This window comes from Syngnathus acus, chromosome 4 (assembly GCF_901709675.1).
Source record: "Syngnathus acus chromosome 4, fSynAcu1.2, whole genome shotgun sequence".
In the NCBI taxonomy this organism is placed as follows: domain Eukaryota; kingdom Metazoa; phylum Chordata; class Actinopteri; order Syngnathiformes; family Syngnathidae; genus Syngnathus; species Syngnathus acus.
Genome location: NC_051090.1, coordinates 12,073,041 through 12,093,922, shown reverse-complemented (window position 1 = coordinate 12,093,922; position 20,882 = coordinate 12,073,041). Strand labels below are relative to the sequence as shown.

The following is a 20,882-nucleotide window of genomic DNA, read 5'->3' as shown; positions in this document are numbered from 1 at the left end:
TAAAAGAACCAACTAGAATATGTCACACTCGCAGCTCTATTCTTGATCTCATCTTCACCAATCAATCCGCAAAATATAGCATATCAGGAGTCATCCACGTAGCTGTATCAGACCATTCTCTCATATACACAGTTAGGAAAAACCCGAAACCTCGGAAAAATCATCAACAGTGCACTATTTCAAATATACCAAGATCTAAGCTACCACAGTATGAAACCGAAATAAAGAATATTGATTGGAGCAATCAACTAGCACTCACCGACCCAGAACAAATCTTAGCAGATTTCCAGAATCGTATAAAAGCCATACGGAAAAAATACACTACTACCAGAAAACTCAGTCTACGACAGAATAAATTACCATGGATAAACTCAGATATTCTCAATTTAATCGCACAGAAAACCACTGCACTGAAATTGTATAGGTTAATAAAAACTATTGAAAATAAAACAGCTCTCACACATCTTAGAAATAAATGCACCTTAGAGATAAGTAAGGCTAAAACCACTTACTTCCAGAAGCAAATCACTCAGGCCGCCACGAACCCCAAAATCCTCTGGCAGACACTAAAATCCATCACTGGGCAAACTCATGAAAATACAAACAACAACATACAAATATCTTTACAAAATACACTCACTACTGATCAGGAACAGATTGCAAATGCATTTAATAATTACTTCATCACCTCTATTAAAGAACTGACAGAACACTTTGATCCTCCGTCTCCACCCACACCTATAACTCCCTCATCAGACAAGCTAACCTTTTCTGAGATTACGCTCTCAGTTATCCAGTATTCTCAGCTCACTCAATAACTCAAAGGCCAGTGGCGTAGCCAGGAATTTTTCCAGTAGGGGCGCGCGCCCACAGGAAAAAAAATCGAACATCACCCACGCCGTTCGCTGATCGCTAAAACAACATCCGGGTCCGGGAGGCAAACGGTGAATGGAGAACATCGCGCACATAGAATAGCGCAAGCACATTCGCGCAAGACCGAAAAAAAAAAACGGCATGAAAATGAAGAATCGAAAAAGCTCGATTTTTTTCAACCGGGGCGCAGGGAGTCCTAACCGGGGCGCCGCCCCGGCTCGCCCCGGCTTGGCTACGCCACTGTCAAAGGCCAAAGACATATATGAACTAAACACAGACTTTTACAAAACCCATGCCAGTAGCTTCCTACCCCTAATCCTCCATTTAATCAATCTCTGCATAAGACATTCCATATTTCCGACTGCGTGGAAAAAAGCAAAAATTACCCCCATATTTAAATCAGACGACCGAACAACCCTATCCAACTACCGTCCCATATCAATCCTCCCACCTATATCAAAACTTTTAGAAAAAACCCTGTGAAAACAACTTATAGAACATCTTGAAACAAACAACCTTCTCAACAACTCACAATTTGGCTTCCGATCAGCTCGTTCTACATTATCTGCACAGCTACTACTCACAGAATATATACACACTTCTCTTAATAAAGGCCACATCACAGGAGCAGTCTTTGTAGATTTCCATAAAGCCTTTGACACAGTTAATCACCAAATACTCCATAACAAACTAGCTTCCTTTCATCTCTCCCCCTCAGTGCTAACTATGCTCTCTTCATACCTCTCGGATAGAATCCAGGTTGTTAATATTGGTCAGGCCACATCTACTCCATTACCATCTCCCACTGGTGTTCCCCAGGGCAGCATTCTGGGCCCATTATTATTCATTATGTACATCAATGACATGCCTAACATATGAAAACAAACTCAAATCATATCATATGCTGACGACACAGTTATTTTCACCTCAGATTCGAACATCGAAACCATATACTCCAAACTTACTTCTGATCTCCAGCTCCTACATGACTGGCTAAAAGTAAACCATCTGACGATCAATATAAAAAAAACTGAAATAATGTATTTCCACTCCCCTAGGAAAAACATCTCCATAACTGTCCCCATTACTCTATCCGATCAAACTCTAGTAGTCACAAACACATATAAATGTGTGCACTTAGACTCCCACCTCACCTACAAAAAACATGTTAACACTCTCACGAATAAGCTCAAACAGAAAATGTATGTCTATAACCAGAGGCGTAGCCAGGAATTTTTCCAGTAGGGGCGCACGCCCACAGGAAAAAAAATCGAACATCACCCACGCCGTTCGCTGATCGCTAAAACAAGCTCGATTTTTTTTTTTTTTTTTTCAACCGGGGCGCAGGGAGTCCTAACCGGGGCGCCGCCCCGGCTCGCCCCGGCTTGGCTACGCCTCTGTCTATAACAAGATCAGGCCATATCTCACCCATAATGTCTCAATTATTTATCTACATTCTATCATACTGTCTAACCTATCATACTGTCTTCCCATTTGGTCTCTCACCACAAAAGAAACTCTGGATCCTATAGCCAGACTATACAATAGAGCAGGGGTGCGCAATACGTCGATCGCGATCGACCGGTCAATTGCCAAGCCACTATTGGTCGATCGCGTGATATTAACATTTTCTTTTTTTTTTCGCACTTGACGCGTGTTCAAACAACGGCGCTAACAACACAACACAAACACGCTAGCTCGCGAGTTCCCTCCAATTGTCAGAACCCTGTTTTTTCTCTTAAACTTAAGAAAGGGTATAAAAATGAGTGGGGCAGCTGGCCATAGTAAGAAGTATCACTTTCATAGGGAATGGGAATAGGACTTTTTTTTTCACGATGATATATATATATATATATATATATATATATATATATATATACGTATATATATAAAATTATTAGTTTTTTAGTGGGTAGATCTTTGTGACTTGGTTATTTCAAAAGTAGCTCGCGAGCTGAAAAAGGTTGGGCACCCCTGCAATAGAGCATACAAAATACATGGCAGACTATCAATCTGGACCCATCACTGCACGTCACTTGCACGCTCCAATGCACTAACCTTCCAGAATTACACAATTCTCATGGCAATAAAACTCTTCTATCAACTACACACAAATTCTCTCCCACCTATAGTTAATTCACTCATCCCAGGCCGTAATGAAAGACAGGCCCGCATCACCCGCTCAGTTACACAGGACCTCATCCGAACCCCAGCATACCAAAACAATTTTGGTCTGAACTCATTTATCCGCACATCTATTTTGATCTGGAATAAGATACCCCTTCAAATCAGATCAGCCACCTCAATTATGCAATTTAAACGGCTATACACATATTTTTTAATAACAAACCAAACTTGCACCCATTAACAATAATATAGTATATACGTATATATATTGTATATATTGTATTGAAATGTATGTAATGTTATAGGAACCTGCTGTAAAACAGTTCTTGAACTGAGTCAGGCCAGTCCATGAAACTTTGATGTTACATGTCGACCTTTCCTTTAAATAAACTGAACTGAAACTGAACTGAGCATGGTCGCACGAAAGGCCCAGCGCTGTAGTGTACTTTCCTGAAAACAGAGCTTTCTTAACAAGAATTGTGATTGAATTCAACCAACGTGTGTAAGTCTAATTACTGCTTCAGTGTCTTAGCATTTTCCTAAATCTGAAGAAATCAAACGAGCACGCAGTGAGTAAATTGGATAACAGGTGATTGGCAATGGCTTTTGCCGTGAGGCGCAGATAGCGCGCTCCCTAAATTGTGGACCAAAAATCCAACAGATCCATTTCCATATGTGTCTAGAAAGTTGATCATGTCATAAATGCATGATGCCCTGCTGTGAGGTTGGCGTGAAGCTTTGGAACGCGACCATGTCAAGTTGGTTCCGAGGAGCCAGTTAACATGGGCGGGTATACACAAGGCATCAGATCGCGTACTCTCGCCGGGTAATTTAGTTTTGGCTATATCAAAAATTATCCATAACTTTAACTTTGTGCCACGTTGGCGCAGCGGTTAAGGCGGTGCTCAATACGCTGTACTTTGCTTCTTTGCGTCACGGGTTCGAATCCCGCTTATGACTTTTCTATTTTATATATTTTTTAGTGTTTGCTATGTGTTGCAGCCAGTCGGAAATGCAAACGAGACGTTTCGTTCAGCGTTTTTTATTGAGAATTTGAACAGTTTTGCAGTCAGGCAAGTTCCAAGTCGCTTGTGACGAATCTCCAGTCACGAAACACAAAATCGCTTTACCATAACAGTCGTAACTCGAGACGGTGAGCAAGATAACATGGGAGCAACTTGACATGTAAAAATGGCACAAGCCGATAGGCGGATCTTTTCACGCTAAATGTACACAAAACACCTTTTTTCATATCGCTTCACACCAACATTGAGCAATGCATCGGCACGTCTTATTTTCTAGTGTGCTGTTATGTACAAACTTGTGAGGAACACAGTCAAAGCTACAATAATTAACTGGTATCAATCAATTGCTAATATGACAACTGATGCTTTTGCGCGAGTGCCAAATTATTGTCAGCATGTGTGTTAATCCATAGCACGGGGCTCTTGTATGTCTTTTTAATTTTATTACGGCAAATCTCCGCTGATGACCAAAACATGTTTCAACATCGAGTGGCCGACATTGTCATGTAAACATCAACTGCTAATATGAGAACTGATGCTTTTGCGCGAGTGCCAAATTATTGTCAGCATGTGTGTTAACCCATAGTACGGGGCTCTTGTGTGTCTTTTTAATTTTATTACGGCAAATCTCCGCTGATGACCAAAACATGTTTCAACATCGAGTGGCCGACATTGTCATGTAAACATTGGTGCCGTATGGATCGAGTTCACCAGCATAAAAAATTAAAGGAAAAAAAAAGTAACAACATACTAAGTATATCCCAAGTTCCTCGCTCACAGTTCTCCAAGCCTGTTTTCCCCCATTTACTTTTGTATTCTTACATGGACGTGTTGTAGTTCTCGGGATGATCATCTTTTCCTGCATTTTCTTGAAACGCTTCTCACAGTCTGCCGGTCTACCCGGGTGTTCAGATCGGCTCAGGGGCGTGTGACTGTTGATGGCGTCATGTTACGGCAACTTCAATTAGACAAAGTACACTAACGCTCATTAAATTAGAGTCAGGATGCACTCGTGAATAGAGAAACATGGTTATGTACAGTCAAACCTCGGTTTTCGACCACAATCCGTTCCAGAAGGCGGTTCGAGAAGTTAATCTGTTGAATTCCGAATCTATTTTTCCCATTAGAAATAATGGAAAAAACTTTAATCCGTTCCAAGACAAAAAAAACCCCGCCTTTTTAAAGCATTTTTTCATTTGCGCATTTTTGTCCGATCGCGCAACTGCAACGCACCGCCGAACGCGCAACCGTAGCGCGCCGCCGACTGCGCAACTGCACCACGCTGGTCGCATTATTGTGACAGAGCTGTCGCTGAAATTTAGAAAATATTTTTTAAGTCCTGATGTACTTTCCAAAATTTAAGTGGACCTCAGTGCGCAGGGAGCTTAATTTGGTCCGATTGCGCAACCGCAGCGTGCTGGGTGCTCACTGTCGCATTGCTTTAAGAGCGTCTTTGTGTTTTAGGATGGCTTTACTGCTCCCACTTGCTTTCTTTGGAGGCATGATTAGGGGTTAATACAATCCTCAAAGTAACGAAAATACAATAACGAACGGAGTCAGTCGGCATCCGGGCCGCGTGGTCGGGTTTTCTCGGGTCCTTTCGGCTCATCTCGCGAGGTTCGACCTCCGAATTTTGTTCAACAACCGAAGCAAAAAATCTCGAATTTTTCGTTCGAATTCCAATTTGTTCGAGAACCGGGACGTTCGAAAACCGAGGTTTGACTGTACTATCATATCGACTGCAATATTGCTATCTCTAATGTAATATTGTGCCTCAATAAATAAGAGTTAGGATGTGTCCTTCCTTTGTTTATTAGCGTTTGCTTATTCAATTCACACGAGGTTAGCTCAAATGAAGACTCTCTCAAATGTCTTTCATCAAACATTCAAGACTGACCTCTGCTTTCCGTTTTGTGGTCGGCCTTCGTGCCCGGGACCTCTGTGCCTGGGGCCTCCAGCTGGACCATGGGACTGGGGACGTAGTTGAATGGAGAAACTCTGGCCGCCTTGCTTGGAGATACGTGGCGGAAATGCACAGCTCCGCCCACATGCCCGTCTGGTTTTGCGGTAGAGGCGGTGCCGTCTGACTCTCCATCTTGAAAGTTCTCCCCCCCAGCAATGGTGCTACTCTTTCTGAGCAGCTCTCGTCCGGCCGCATCTTCCAGAATGGCTGCCGTTGACTCCGCACTGGGAGAGGTGCTGGAGTTGATCTTTGTGTTGGAGAACTCTTCTGTCTGAACCGTAGCGTCACTCACACTACGCGAGGCTAGGAGGATCGTCGGCATCTTCTCTGTCAGAGCCAGAGATGGCTTGGCCCCGTCAGGTGATGGCACCAGAGGCAAGGCGTTTGGCGGCAGAGAGCTTTTTAAGAGCTGAGCTACGTCTTCATCCTTGATCCTCCTCCAGGTGACGCCGTCATTCATACAGGTTCTGGGACTTTTCTTCTTTGTATCATGCTCGCTTTTGGCTCGTGCGCTTGAATCTGAGGATGATGAACGGAGGGAAGAGCGACTGGTCACTCGGCTCAGGGTGTTTATACTCGGAGATGAAGCGTGAAATGTTTTAGATGTTTCTTTGTGCTGCTGCTGTTGTTGTCTGTCTCCCCAAACTCTGCCTGGGGCATTTTGTTGAGCTGCCTTGTTGGGGCTTTCAGAGCTGGTTCTCCTAGATGGACGTCTTGTGGACAGGTCCCGTTCCCTGGAGGCGATTGTGGCCTGTAGCTGAGGTCTGTGGACTCGCTGTGCTTGGCCTGTACTTGTTGCTGTCATCTTTCTCGGGGGCTGGGCAGCCACCTTGAGTTCTTGGCAGCGGGACGAGCAAAGGAAGACTGCCGAAGCCGCCTGGTGGGGGGAAGCATTCTGGGATCGGGACTTGTGGACACGGGGCATGCACTCACGTTTCAGTCCGCTCTTTGAGTCCTTGATGAATGTCAGCTGTCTCAAGAATCCGCTGGCATCTGACTCACCATCATAAGAATGGGCTGGGCTCACCCTGTGCAGGTCAGTTGGGCTCGTGGGAAGGACTCGTTTGCCACCAACCTGATTTTGTCTCCCTGTGGCCTGGTGGGTGACCAGAGGTGAAAGAGGTCTGGCTGGCCTCACGGAATTCTTCATAAAAGGTATTCTGACTGGTGACTTCTGGGTTTTGGGTGGTGGTGTTTTTTCCACTTTGGTAACCACCAGAGAGCGTCCTTTCCTTTCAGGGGGGCTATTCTTTTTCTGGATAGTCCTGCTTGTGAGTTTCTTCTGACAATGCTTGGATGGTGTCGAACTTTGTGACGACCCAGAAGAAGAACTGTGCGGTATCCTCGGAGGTGGAGTTGAGCTCCTTTTTGGCAGATAGAGCTCCGTGTCCTGCGGTCGTCCTAATCGGTGAAGGCTCTTTGACCTGTGCTGAGCCAGCTCTGGGTTCTTTGGAGAGGCCACTTTCCTGGGTGGAGGAATTTGCGACGGAGCCATCTCTTTGATGGGAGTGTAGATGACTGTTCTGCCTCTGAAAACCACCGGCAAGTTGGGTACTGGCTTGCGCTGTGCAAAGTCCAGAGGTTTGTTGGCCTTTTTGTCTTGAGCAAATTTCTTCTCCTTGGGGGTAAAGCTTGACGTGGACATAAAGGACAAAACAGATTCACTTTCTTCAGAGGAGAACTCTTGGGACTTGGCTGCCTGAAGTCCCGTCACCACAGCATTTGCACCCTCTTGAATGGCTCTCCATTCCACACTGTTTAGGTCCGATGCTTGATCCCACGCTGGGTCATCACTGTCTTCATTTATGTTCCAGACTTCCTTGGGCTTTTGGCCATTCTCCGCTTTCTTCTTCCTGGCGGCCATCTTCCGTCTCTGTTTGGGCATCGCCGAAGTGATGCACTTGTGAAGGAGGTCGTCTTCTGAGTCCACGCTGAGTGAACTTGGAGAGCTTTGGAGAGCGTCAACATGTCTGCAGACGGTCGAGGACTTGGCCTGCTGCATCATATGTAGACTTTTGTTGTGTCTGTTCTTGGAGCAAATCTGCTGGGTTTTGTATCGGTGATCCCCAGACTCGGCGTCGCTCAGGGAGCTCAGTGAGGAGCTGAGTGAGGAAGAGGCTGGGAAGCCGTCCATCAGCTTTTGCTTGAGCATGTGAAAGCCTATGGGCTTTGCTGGCGACCTGACGATGTTGGTCATGCTTGTTGAGAGAGAAGTCCTGTTTTCTTCCCTGGTGTGGCTTCTGCTGGCAACTTTGGCTTTGTCCTGATAAAAGCGCTTGGTCTCATCTAAAGAAGGTGACCTCTGTGCCGCGTGTCTCCTCTGATGAAGGTTATTTTCTGCCTTGTGATTTAGAACGGGTAATGGGAGCTTCCCAGCGGCACCCTGGCATTTCATCTTCTTCCGTTGGCCGGGCGAGTCCTGGCGATTCCTCTGGCTGGCCACTCTGTCAGCCACTTCTTTGCTCTGCATCAGAACCTTCTGCGTGGGGATGACATGTTTGCTTGTGTGGTCTGAGCAAACCACGGGCGGTGGCGGTGGCAGCAGCAGCGGCGGCGGCGGCCTCATCTTGTTTGCTTTGTGGAAGTGGGAGAAGAGTCTCAAGTCTTGGATCCGCTTTGCCTCCTCATCAAGTATTCTTTCCTTGGCCAGGGGCCGAGACGGGCAGTCCTTTACTGGGTGCTGGAGAGTTTCGTCTCTCAGTGAAGTTGCACGGGAGAAGTTGACCGGAGTCCCGTCAGCTGAGTCGGTGACGGCCGAGTCGTCAAACTTGACGTGGTTGTGCGGGACGACGGTTCTCCTGCCAGGATACAGCTGCGTCTTGCTATTTGGTAGCATCATGTAAACGGGAAGATGCAAAGCTTTTTGGGAAGTGAGAAATTGGGGAGCAACGCCGGTCACCAAGGAAGGCCTGACTTTTCTGAATCTGGACGGCATGGCCGAATTGATGCACTCCTTCAGTATCTCTATGTCGTCGTCAGAGTTGCCTTCACTGTATTTCTCACCCTGGTCCTTTTGGTCTTGGAGAGCCAGGTTCTTGTCACGTTGCTGGAGGAGCGGCGTCAGTTTCAGCTCTACATCTTTCTCGACATAGTGCTCGTGCAGGTGCAAAGCACTCAGGCTGGATGCACAGGAGAAATTCTCTGTGGGCTTTTCCACTGTGAAGTAGATCATGGTGTCCAAATCAGGAGGAAGGTTGAACCTGTCTTTGGAGTCGCTGACCTCGATAAACTTGCGCAGAGTGTTCTCCCACTGAGCAGCCGAGCTCACAGAGTGCACTTCCCCTCCGTTGAACTCCATGCAACAAGGAGTCTTGCTTCGGCTGGGAGGCATGGTTTGGCCGGGGCTGTCTGGAAGATCGCTGGGGCTGATGGCTCCGTCGTTCATCTCGCTGCAGGGATCGCTTTGGATGGAGCTGGCAATGGACGGAGACTCAAAACTGCCCAAAGAACTGACAGAACTGCAGCGACTCATGACCAGAGGAGTCTCGTGGATGTAGTTCTCTGAAGAACTGGATGGGGATGTGTCTTCGAGCACGACTGGCGAGGATCCCCGAATAAATACATTTTCTCTTTTGTCCGGACACACAATTGGGATGGGATGGCTCTCTTGACTGGGGAAGTCGGTCAGGAGCAACTGGCTGTCACTCAGATCCTCTAAGGTCTCGTCCTCCTCAGCCCGCTGGACATTGTCTCCCGCTTGAATCATTTCAAGTGAGGAGTCACTCTCCAGCTCGTTGTCACTTGGTCCATCCAGTGCTCCGTCTCCAGAAGAAAGTGAGGACAAGGAGCTGCACCGGGAAAAGCAGATAGGCGTGTTCTCCACAGAGTATTTCTGCACCGTCTCCATTGTGCAAACAGTTGGACTCCTGCCCGACGTCACTGGCGAAAACTTGCTGATGCTGCCTGCAGTTACTGCGGTGGGCACCCAGGCTTGCCTCCTCGTCTCTTCAGAAGCCTGATCGCCCATTGACGTCTTTGCCACACCATATTTAGCGAAGCTCTGAATGACAGGCAGATATGAAGGAGAAACATTGACGGAGGCCATGCTGATGTCAGAAGAGACTTTAGTGGACACACTGACTGGCGTCTGCGCCGGCGGGTCCTGCTTCTTTTCTGCATCTGAGTCGAAGAGTTCCAAAGCCATCTTGTCTTTGCCGTCCACGGAATCTCTTTCCGGAAGATCTTGCTGACTCAGGAGAGCATGTTGCACGTTGTGGTGAGCCACCTCCAGATCCAGCCGGTCGGGTCGTTTCTGGGGGATGCGAAGTTTTAGGGCGGGCCCAACTCTGTCTTTGCCACCACAGAAGCCGTCGCTGGTGCTGCCACTGTTCAAGCTGTCGGTGGACACACTGGTGCGAGCGCTTTTCAGTCGCAATAAGGCATGCGCCCTGCTGAGGCGTTGGCGATGGACCGAGTTGGTGGTGTCTGAGAGACGGCAGGGGGAACACGACTTTGCGCGACTCTCGTTGAGTTCCTTTGATCCGTAAGGCCAATCGGCCAGGTGGTCTTCAGAGCTGAGGCTAAAACTGTCCTCGGAGGATGTATGCATGCTCATGTCCTCCACCAATCTGTCAATCTTAGCAACGGTGTTGGTGATCTTCTTTGCCAGTTTCTCAGCAGCAGTGGACATGACTTCATCAGACAGCGGTCGGCTACGCTCCAGGTCCTGCTCGGGGTCACTGTCCCGCTTGGGATTTTGCAGTGAGTCGGAGTTGCTGAGATACGTGGACAGCATGGATAAAGTTGCAGTGTCCAGACCGCAGGAAACGGGGGCCTCCTCGTCCTCAAAGCAGCCGGAATCTGAAGCGTAATCCTTGGGCAGGCTTTCAATGTGGCGCAGCTGCTTGGTGAAGCTCAAGTGCTTGGAGCTCCTTTTGGCCAGCGAGTCAAAAGTCTCAGCCAAGTGTTTGGCGTCCAGCTCGGCCTCCAGCGCCCTCTGCTTCCTCATGTAGAGCGAAGGCACGCACGAGCCCGGCGACAGCACCGAAGCGTCCCTGTACTTTGGGGGTCGATCGCTCAGCAAGTTCCTCAAAGCTGCGGCGCTGCCCATGGCAATGGTCTTGTGCTTGGAGTGAATGAGATTGCGCAGCATGCTCACTGCGCCCAAATCCCACAGCAGCTCCTGGTCCTTTGGGCTTCGAGCCGAGAGGTTCCACAGCGTGCCACAAGCGTTGCTGACAATGGTTAAACTGTGTGAGCGCAGGTGCTGCAGCAGAGTCTGGAGGCAGTTGTGATCTCGCAAGACTTGCCTGAACACAGAAAAGCATCCAATCAAATGGTGAGCCAGCGAGCAAGCGGGCGGGCGGGCAATGGCGGCCAATCTGCGGTATGAATGCTGCTGGAAAACTGAATTTCTCCCTGGCCATCAATAAAGTATCCCTCCCTCCCTCCCTCCCTCCATCCATCCACCCATCCCACCCACAACACGAGCGGACATTCACACCTGTAGTTTTCTCGCGAGGCCACCAGACTGGAAACATTTCTCAGGATTCCGCCTCCACTCTCGATGATGGCGAGTGAGTTGGTCTGGCAGTGGTACGTCAGCGTGCTAACCAGGAAGCCCAGAGCGCCGTCCACCGCACACACCGCCTCCTTGTTGTCCAAGCTGTGAGCCGACAGATTCCACAGTGCACTCAGCAGACTCTTCAACGTGGACTCCTAGAAAAGAAAGCCAAATTTATGCAGCTCTGGTGCGACACAGCCGCGTCTCATGGGCCTCACCTTCGTGGCCTGCAGGGCACACGTCATCAGGGCGGACACGCAGCCGATGTCTCGCAAGACTCGCTTGCTGCTGATGTCGGCCCGCCAAGATAAGTTCCTCAAAATGCTGGATACCACTTGGTGGAGCTCCTCGCTGTCTGAGCCCAACTGTGCCACGAGAGCCAGCAGGCAGCTCTTCCGGGAGCACAGCGTGGCCTGCGGATGGACACTGTTGACTGAACCGGGCAGGGACAACAAGTGCACACTGCGCTGCTCCTTCACCGATCGCTTCATGCTCGCAAGCGTCATCGGCTGGTGTTAGCTTGGGACGCATGTGGGCCCCCACCTTGTTGACCACATCTCCAAAGGTGAGGTTGGTCAGGGCCATCCCGGCGTAGCGCCGCAGAGCCGTGTTGATGAGGTCATGCATGCCGCTATGCGTGCCGTGCATTTGCTGGTCCAAGTCGATCAGCTCTGCCACCACCTGCAGAGCACCTGGAGGGCAGCGCAAGGCACTCTCTCAGAACTCAATTGGGAACCGTCTGCTTGGTTTGCGGATTTCACCCACCTAATTCGTTCATTGCACGGCGAAACTCTTCTTCAAAGGACAGCTTCATGATGGCGCACGTGGCCTGACAGATCTGAGGGTCTACAGGTTCGGGAATATCTGACGGAGTAGATCAAGAAAAAAATCAGCCAAGGCACAATGTCACAAACATTTTTTTGGGGCCAATGAAATGAGATTGGCCATTTTTTTAGGCACACCTGAATCACCGGTGGAACACACTGAGACCTCCCATCCTAATTTCAAGAGAATACAACCAGCCACGCTTTTGACATCCCTCGGGCTTATCATTGTGTGCGTATAAAGTACTCACTGGTGATCCGGGTCTCGCTGTGGTTCTCTATCCAGTCCCAGCCGCTGTCACAGTAGGTGCGGAGCTGCTCCAGCATGTGCAGAACTCTCATCTCCCGGCGGGCTTGGCCCTCGTCCTGCTGGGAGTAGATGATGTTGTGCAGGGCGGCGCCGGCTCGGGACTTAGCCTCGCGGCTGCAGCGCGCCTCTCCCGGCCCGCCGGCATCTTGGTGGAGCATCTGGACCAGCAGGGGAACACAGCCTGACTTCCTCATGGCAATGCAGCTGTCCTGGGAGCTGGAGAGAGCCAGCAGGGTCCGGGACATCTCGTCCTTGTCTCTGTTGCCCAGCATGGAAAGCAGCCAGAAGATCATCTCCGCCTAGAAGAGGCAGTCGCCGTTGACAACGAGTCGGTCCAGTCACGCCGGCCGATTAGCTACCTTGCTGCCTCCGTCTGTCATGCCGTCTGCGCAGGCTGTCGTGTTGCTCTCTGCTTCTCCCACAGGAGGCCTCTCTGCACCCAGCAGCTGCACACACACGCACGCCCAATAGAAGACAATGACTTTGACATTTTTATTGTAGTGCACAAGCAGACCTTTTGGATCGGAATCATGTTTTTTTTTTATCTCTGTGGAGTCAAGTGACAATGGCAAACAGGAAGTGAGTGAGACTTAGGGTGTATTCAGACCAAAAAAATCCTTTAGTCCGCTTGTTTGGTCTGGACCAAAAGCGGACTTCATTTTTTTCGTTTGGTGCGGTTCCTATTCAGACTGTACATTTTGCAAGTGAAATATACACATCCACGCTTGTAACGATCTGTGCTCCCATTGGACAGCAATGACCAGGGCGGCACACAGAGCACAGACCCGCAAATGGAGTAAAACATGCGAGTCCTACGCGCTGCGTTCCTGCTCTGCATATTTGTGCTGTTGGTGCGGATCTTTGCTGTTTGTATTCACACCTGAAGCGAACCGGACCAGAGTTCGTTTGTAAGCGAATCGAGACCACTTGAAAAAGTGGGTCTCGGCCCGTTTCTTTAATCCGCACCAGGATTCGTTTGCCTGTATTCACACCTGCATAAAAGGTCCGGACCAGCCTTCCAATGGAACCCTGGTCCGTTTAAAGCGGACAAAAAAGTCAGGTCTGAATACACCCTGACAAAGACGAGCGTAGCGGATGAGGCTAGCGGCTGAAGACTGAAAGAAGAGCTCGATTGTGTTACAAAAGAGACGGCAGGCAGCATTTTGTCACATACTAAAGGCGCAAGCAGAGGTCTTATCATAAAGACACACCAACTTGCCCAGAGGAGCGGGCAACTGCGCCGACTTCCGGCTGGCGCCGACTTACAGAGTAGTTCCGAAAGACAGCTCTATTGACAGCGTCACAATCCCGGAAGGCATCAAAGTCTTACTATTATGTGCCCGCATTGTCCGGCGGCAAAGTCAGAGTCAAGACAAACAGTTTTGCCTTTTGCATGGCAAAAACAAAGACTTTGTCGCCCAAGTCTTTTAGTTGGGCACATTGGAGGCATTCCGGACCTGCAGTTGGCTCTCTTGACTCCCTTGGGTCTCCCGCAGTTCTTTCTCCAGCTGCTCCAGACGGGCGACACGCATCTGCAATGTGCACACATGACGCATGAGCGGGCTGCACCGGTCTGCCGTTTGTGCTTGGCTACCTGTGCACGATGCATCGTTTGCTCGCCGCTGCCGAAGCGCTCCTCCATGATGCGGCGCACCTGCTGAACTTCAAACTCCAGCTGCTGGCGGATCAAGTCCATCTGCAGGGAAAACTGCGGCAAGCAGAGGAAACACACAAGTGTCAGCCGCCGGCTGGGCCGGGCCGCTCTTTCCCTCATCGATCACGTCTGCGTGCCTTTACCGTGTCAATGCGAGGCAGGTGTGTGAGTTTCTGGGATAGCGCCTCCAGCTGGCTGGAGTACCAACAGCGCTCTCGCTCCTCACGGTCAATTTCTCCCAAAAGTTGGTTCCTGCGGTGGGACGAAAGCGCCGTTAGGGGTTTGCATCACTAACTTCCGAGGGCCTCCACCACTAAACGCATTGTCAAATTGATTCTGTCAGGTGGTCAGGAATGAAAAGTCGCTAGTCGTCGATTGTTTTCTTGTAGCTAGCTCGGCATTGGAGGCGTCACAAAGGTGGCCAACACCAGCAAAACGCCCAATCAGTGGAAGCGCTGCGCATCAGCAAGGATGCGCTTTACTAAGAAATAAATTCTACAAAAAAACACAAAATCAATCAACTGGATAAGAGGCAAGCGCAGGGCGCTCACCGCCCGCCCGCTCGTCCCCTGCTTGCCGCCCGCCTGCCCACCTCTCCTTGTAGAGTTCGTCCATGTGATGGTCGCTGAGGCGCCCGTCCGCCCCGCTGAAGACGGCCGTTTTGGGCGGGGCTCCGTCCAGGAAGTGATGCGGTGACATGATGGCGGTAACGTCGTCGCGAGTTGGCTGTTGAGCTGAAGAAGAGGGGGAGGCCTGGCATGAGGGCAGTGCCAGGTGGTCTTCTCTCTCCGCTGGACCTCCTTGATTGTCCGCCAACAGATGCGACCGATGACCTTGATGATCTTGATGCTTCAGCTCGTAGTACTTGGTCAGGTCCACGTGCAGCTCTGAAACACGTTAACATTATCAGTTAGCATTACGGTGTTAGCTCACAGTACCGCAGATGAGGCACTTTTTATAGGCAAGTTGACATTTACAGTTACATGCCTCTAATGTGCTAGCGCACTGTGCCAGGAAATGCCGGGCGGCGCTGAGTCCATAACGGTAACAAGAGGCAGAGAAGGTCCCCATCTAAGTTGCAGCATCGCTTGTTGTCAAGCGGCAACTGTCGTTGAGTGCTCTGCACTCTATTATGATGAGCCTCACACCCGGGCTCCTTTGCAGTAGCCCATCGAGTGCGTATGTGGGTGATATTTCGAACTGTGTGAAAGGCCATTGAGGAAGAATATTAGCGCTTTTTACTACTTCGTACTTCGCAAGGGGGCTCTCAAGAACCAGACTTGGAGATCCCCAATGTACGCCAGAAACAGTCAGAGCGCTAAAGTCCGTCTGTCATTCTCTCGCTCGTTGGGCGACCTCCTCATGCGGAACTCGGTCCTGTTACCGTCATCACTATGGTGAGTGTTTTTAGAGGGTCAGACCTTTGAGTTGGTGGAGCACGTCGCTGCGTCCCGATGATGCCAAAGTCCCCGCCTCCTGCTCCAGCTTACACTGCAGCTGCTTCAGCACTTCCTGTGTGGGGGCCACGACAACGACAAATGATTGGCAGGTCACGGCAAACGGAACCGTTGAAGTGTCTCAGTCAAGACTAGGACCTTCATGCCAAAGGTCTCGCTCTCCAGCTTGCAAAGGTGGTTAGAGTTGTCCTCTAGCTCCCTCCTCAGATGGGAGTTTTCCTTGCGCAGTGCTGCCACCTGGTGGGCCAGCTGGTCATAGGACGTCACCGCTGCATTGGCCATGGCTACGCAAGGGCAGAAGGGCACGCCCCTGCAGGAGAGGAAGCCATGGAATCATTGATAGAATGATGGATTGTGCAAATATTCTAATTCCAAATCCAACTGAAGTCAGCTCATTTGATTGACTTTAGTTTGGTGTTGTTTCCGCAGCGCATCCGGAAGCAGAGCCTCAGAGTAAAACTGGATCAAAAGTCAATGGATGACTAAAAGTGATTTTATGAAACATGACATGAGGGCGTGAAATAGTGTGATATAAACGAATTATATATTTTAAAATGTTGGCTATGGAAATAGTCTCCAAAAATAAACTGTAGACGGAAACATCAATAATTGTAGAGCTGGGGGGGGTCTCTGATGTGCGGACCTGAAACAGGAAGTGGTTTCAGGTCATCTTCACCATTCTCTTGCATCAAAAAGTAAACAAAGAGCATCTGCGAATGACGACCACTGCTCCTTCTACAATCGTCTGGTTACTTTAGTAGTCGCAGCTGTCGTGTTCATCTTTGCACGGAAAAGCGTGGTGGCATGATGTGAGCCGCTATGCTAACTCCATGCTAGTTAGCTCTGAAAGGACAGAGAACTGTCATCAACGTCATCAGCAATGTTGCTGAGCAAAGGTGCTGATGCAACACTTCCCAAGACTGTCAAGTTACCACGGCAACCCCATCCTACAGGCGAGGAGCGGAAACAATGCACACGCACAGCACATTAGCCTTGCCTAGCTTGGCATTGATTAGCACTTTGTGACGTCGTGCTGCTTCCTTCGTAGTTAGCACTTAGCCTGGGAGTCGCTGATGGTGTAGGCTGTACACTTGCCTGTCTTGTGTGCCAACACCGTGAGTTCAATTCCCTCATGACGGTGTGAATGTTGCTCTCTAATATCACCATACTTGAGCTACTGCGCAGAGATACGGGGAAACAACTACAAAAGCTCAGTAGGACAAATCACGCGTTTACAAAAGGACATTAGAATTATAAACACTAACACACTAACAGGCTATTTCTTAAATCACAAATTCTTAAATTCAAAGATTTGGTAGATAATCTAATTGTTCAAATCATGCTCAAAGTGAAGCAAAACAGTTTGCTTAAAAATATTTAAAAGCATTTTCACCTACAGTGATTATAAACTAAGGGATAATGACAACATATTTACTCTACCCAAACACAGATTAACTAGGAAAAGCTTTTGTATCTCCATTGCAGGTGTTAAACTCTGGAACAATAACCTAAAACATGGTGATGTTTAAAAGTAAATGTAAAGAATTGACACTCATGAGCTACGAACACATTGAAATTACATAATTTAATGGCATTTTTTACTTAATTTTTTTATTATTTTTTCTCCTTCTTCCTTTCTATTCATGTGAAAGTCACGGACAACAATAGGTAAAGTAACAACTCTGTTACAGGTAACTACACATTTTATCTTTCATTTTTGTCTTAAATTGGATAGGGCGTGGCATTAAATAAATCTTACTTCCCAGTCCTTTTCAGACAAGTAAACTCTACCCATTTTGTGCAGTAGATTGTATTATGTTCGTACCTAGTATTTATACAGTCATAATTTAAATGACTTTCACCTTGTTTTTGTTTTTTTATTTTATTTGTCTTCATTTGCTTGATGATGTATAGTTTACATGTTTGAAACAAATAAATTCATTCAATCATTCATTTAATGTGTGTGTGTGTGTGTGTGTGTGTGTGTGTGTGTGTGTGTGTGTGTGTGTGTGTGTGTGTGTGTGTGTGACCAAAAAAAAAAGTTAGCACTTAGCCTAGCTTAGCACAGGTTAGCAGCTAAAGATGTTTCTCCCTTCCAGGCAAAAGAAGCCATGTGACCTACTCATGCTGCCACCATGCTAATGAGCAGTTGCTGAGCAAATAAACTAATGTGCATAACAAAGAACGAAGAGCAGAAAATAAAAAAGTGCGTACTACCATACATAAACCACGCCTTCCGTCGCTCGCTCGCTCTTTGCTCCGCATTTTATGTAATTATTTGAGAGCACGATAAACAACTAATTACAGGCTGCATTGCAATTCATCCTCGAAAGCGTTTCATTTCAAGACCGAACGAAAAACGACCTCGCCCCGCCTCCCCCCCCCCCCCCGTCGGTCCCCTCCTCCTCCTCTTTATGCCCCTGAGGAAGAATTAAAATCGAGATCATGTTCAAGGCGAAACGGCAATATGCACGTTTATGTTGAATCCGGTAACAATACCCAGCTGCCGTAAGAAATGTTGCTCTCGTCGTGCGTGCTTCTCCTTCCTTTGTCCAGCCTCCATTTTCATCAACGCACCTGCCTCCATCCCTCCATCTCTCGTCATTGCGCTTCTTTCTTGCACCCCGCGCCCCGCTAAATATGCAGACGTGCAAATTAAATCCAACGGAAAGAAGAGAGGAGAGGCTGGAAAGAGCTTCTGACCTTGAGAAGTTGTCCTTGTGCTCGTCTGTCAAAAGGCAAAAAGGCCACACGACGAGCAGCAAAGAATTGAAGGACGACGACGATGCGTGGAGGTGCCACGGAGGGGCAAGGGGATGTGATGATGATGATGATGATGATGGGGGTGGGTAGGAGCGAAGGGCGTCCGGGCTAGAACAGATGCAAACGGAAAGATTTCGTCCATCAGTGACGAATGACGCACAAACGTTGTTTTTCGTTTTTTCTTCTTTTTTTTCCCAGCTTGGTTTTGCCGGAACGCACCGACGATGCCCGAACGAAGCTCGCGCAACCCGTCACAACGTGTTGGATTTCCAAACGGTTAATCTTTTCAAAATAGGACGTTTCACGATGACTTGCATACAAATGTCTATTGTTTTTTGTTCTTCCTTGGTTTTTATGCATTCTATTTCGTTTCAATGAGCTGATGGCGTGATTTTATTTTGAAGGGGGAGCATTCCATCTGAGCTTCGTTTTTTAGGCTGATTGCACCTCATTTTAATTTAATTACTTTAAATGGACTTAGACTATTAAACAAAGTCAATATTAATTCAGTGGCTACTTAAAATAATTTAATAATGACAATGTAATAATTTCCTTTCAGTTAATTTTACACTTTGTGGATTAACACTTGACACTGTTGGATTTTGTCGACAATTTAGGGAGCGCGCTATCTGCGCCTCACGGCAAAAGCCATTGCCAATCACCTGTTATCCAATTTACTCACTGCGTGCTCGTTTGATTTCTTCAGATTTAAGAAAATGCTAAGACACTGAAGCAGAAATTAGACTTACACAGGTCACAATTCTTGTTAAGAAAGCTCTGTTTTCAGGAAAGTACAATACAGCGTTGGGCCTTTCACGCGACCATGCCCAAGAGCAGAAAGTCTCCATTCAGAAAAGGCAACGTTCAAGGTTCTTTGGTCAGCTTATATTCAGTTGCACATGCCAGTGTGGGCCGGGTTTGATGGGTGATGGGTCAGGGGTGTGTGGCAAGTTCGCAGGAGATTTTGATTCCATGGGAGTGGGTGCTGGTTCGGTGAGAGCTGGTTCCGTGGTGGTGGGTGCTGATTATGGGCGATTCGGTGTGTGTGGGGGCTGTTGTCTTCCATCCCGTCTTTCGGCCTTGGCGATCACCTTTGGCCGAGTTCTTGGTTGTTTTTCCTCCTGCCGCTCTTCCTCTGGCACCTCTACCGGTTTTATCTCCAAGTGTCCTTCCTGTAAACCAGTGGTTCCCAAAGTGGGCGGTACCGCCCCCCCTGGGGGCGGTGGAAAGATCTGAGGGGGCGGTGAGGAAGAAAGGGGCGGTAGGGGGGCGGTAGGGGGGCGGCAGTCGATTTGTACACAACACGCCGCTCTGGCCCAGTCAGATCCGACAGCATAGACTACAAAAGCAAAAGCTCAGGTTTGTAATTTCAAGCTTGTAATGTTCAGAATTTTATCTTATAATAAAAACCGCATTCTGGCGGTCAACATCATCTTGAGTTCAAGTCAACATGAAATTGGGGACTCGCCAGAACGCGCCGTGTTGTGTTGTGTTGTGTTGAGCTGGTTAGGGCAGTGGTCCCCAACCACCGGGCCGCGGACCGGTACCGGTCCGTGGGTCACTTGGTACCGGGCCGCCAAGCCGCACAGAATTTTTTTTTTTATCGACGATCAATTAATTCAGGTCAAGACACTCGTCCCGGTCATGTTTGGAGTGGCAGAGGAAGAACTGATTTCAATTCAAAATGACATTGAGCTAAGGCCAAAGTTCAAAAAGTCATATCAAGATTTTTGGTTACAAAAAAAAATCTCTGACTGCTATCAAGTGCTGTGGAACAAGGTCAAGATGTACTTCATTGCCTTCCCAACATCATATTTAGTAGAACGGGGCTTCAGTGCAGTCACCTTGCTTCTTTCCAAGCAAAGAAACCGACTGAAAATTACTGACCGCGGGGATCTACGACTTCTTCTTAGTGAGTTCCAGCCTGATGTTGAGAAGCTTATGTCCCTGCACCAAGCACATCCATCCCATTAATATTACGTGCGAGACAATGAAGGTTACTGGTGGAATGTTTATTTACGATTCTATGTTGCTGAAACAGTTAAAACTGCTAAAAAATAAATTGGTTTACTAAATACTAAATTGGGTTTTATTTGTGAAATACACATTTGTGTTTAACCTTTCTCTTTTCAAATTGCAGCAAACCAAATATCAAGAAAGAGGTGTTTGTTTCCATATGTGCCTTGGGGGGGGCGCTAGGAATTCACTGGGGAGCCAAAGGGGGCGCCAGCCTGCAAAAGTTTGGGAACCACTGCTGTAAACCATTCTTGCACATACATCCACTTCGCCCACTGTCGCACACCACCCATTCATCATTCTTTCAATTTTGTCATTTTGTACGGAATTATGTGAGCTTTTGGCTGTGACATCATCAATTTATTAA

At 48.2% G+C, this 20,882-nt stretch overlaps 1 protein-coding gene across 1 annotated transcript; it reads right to left on the bottom strand.

Annotated features, from left to right (window-relative positions):
- Nucleotides 1-5,821: 5,821 nt before the first annotated feature.
- On the bottom strand, nt 5,822-18,697 carry apc2 (APC regulator of WNT signaling pathway 2). The gene is made up of 14 exons (XM_037249268.1): nt 18,440-18,697; nt 15,875-16,046; nt 15,701-15,791; nt 14,872-15,166; nt 14,423-14,531; nt 14,220-14,333; nt 14,083-14,157; nt 12,985-13,071; nt 12,567-12,924; nt 12,257-12,355; nt 12,035-12,183; nt 11,710-11,904; nt 11,432-11,646; nt 5,822-11,237 (listed from the first exon to the last, which is right to left on the bottom strand). Exons 2-14 carry the CDS (start codon nt 16,016-16,018, stop codon nt 5,912-5,914), a joined length of 7,257 nt encoding a protein of 2,418 aa, XP_037105163.1. The 5' UTR covers nt 16,019-16,046; nt 18,440-18,697; the 3' UTR covers nt 5,822-5,911.
- Between the last annotated feature and the right edge of the window lie 2,185 nt (nt 18,698-20,882).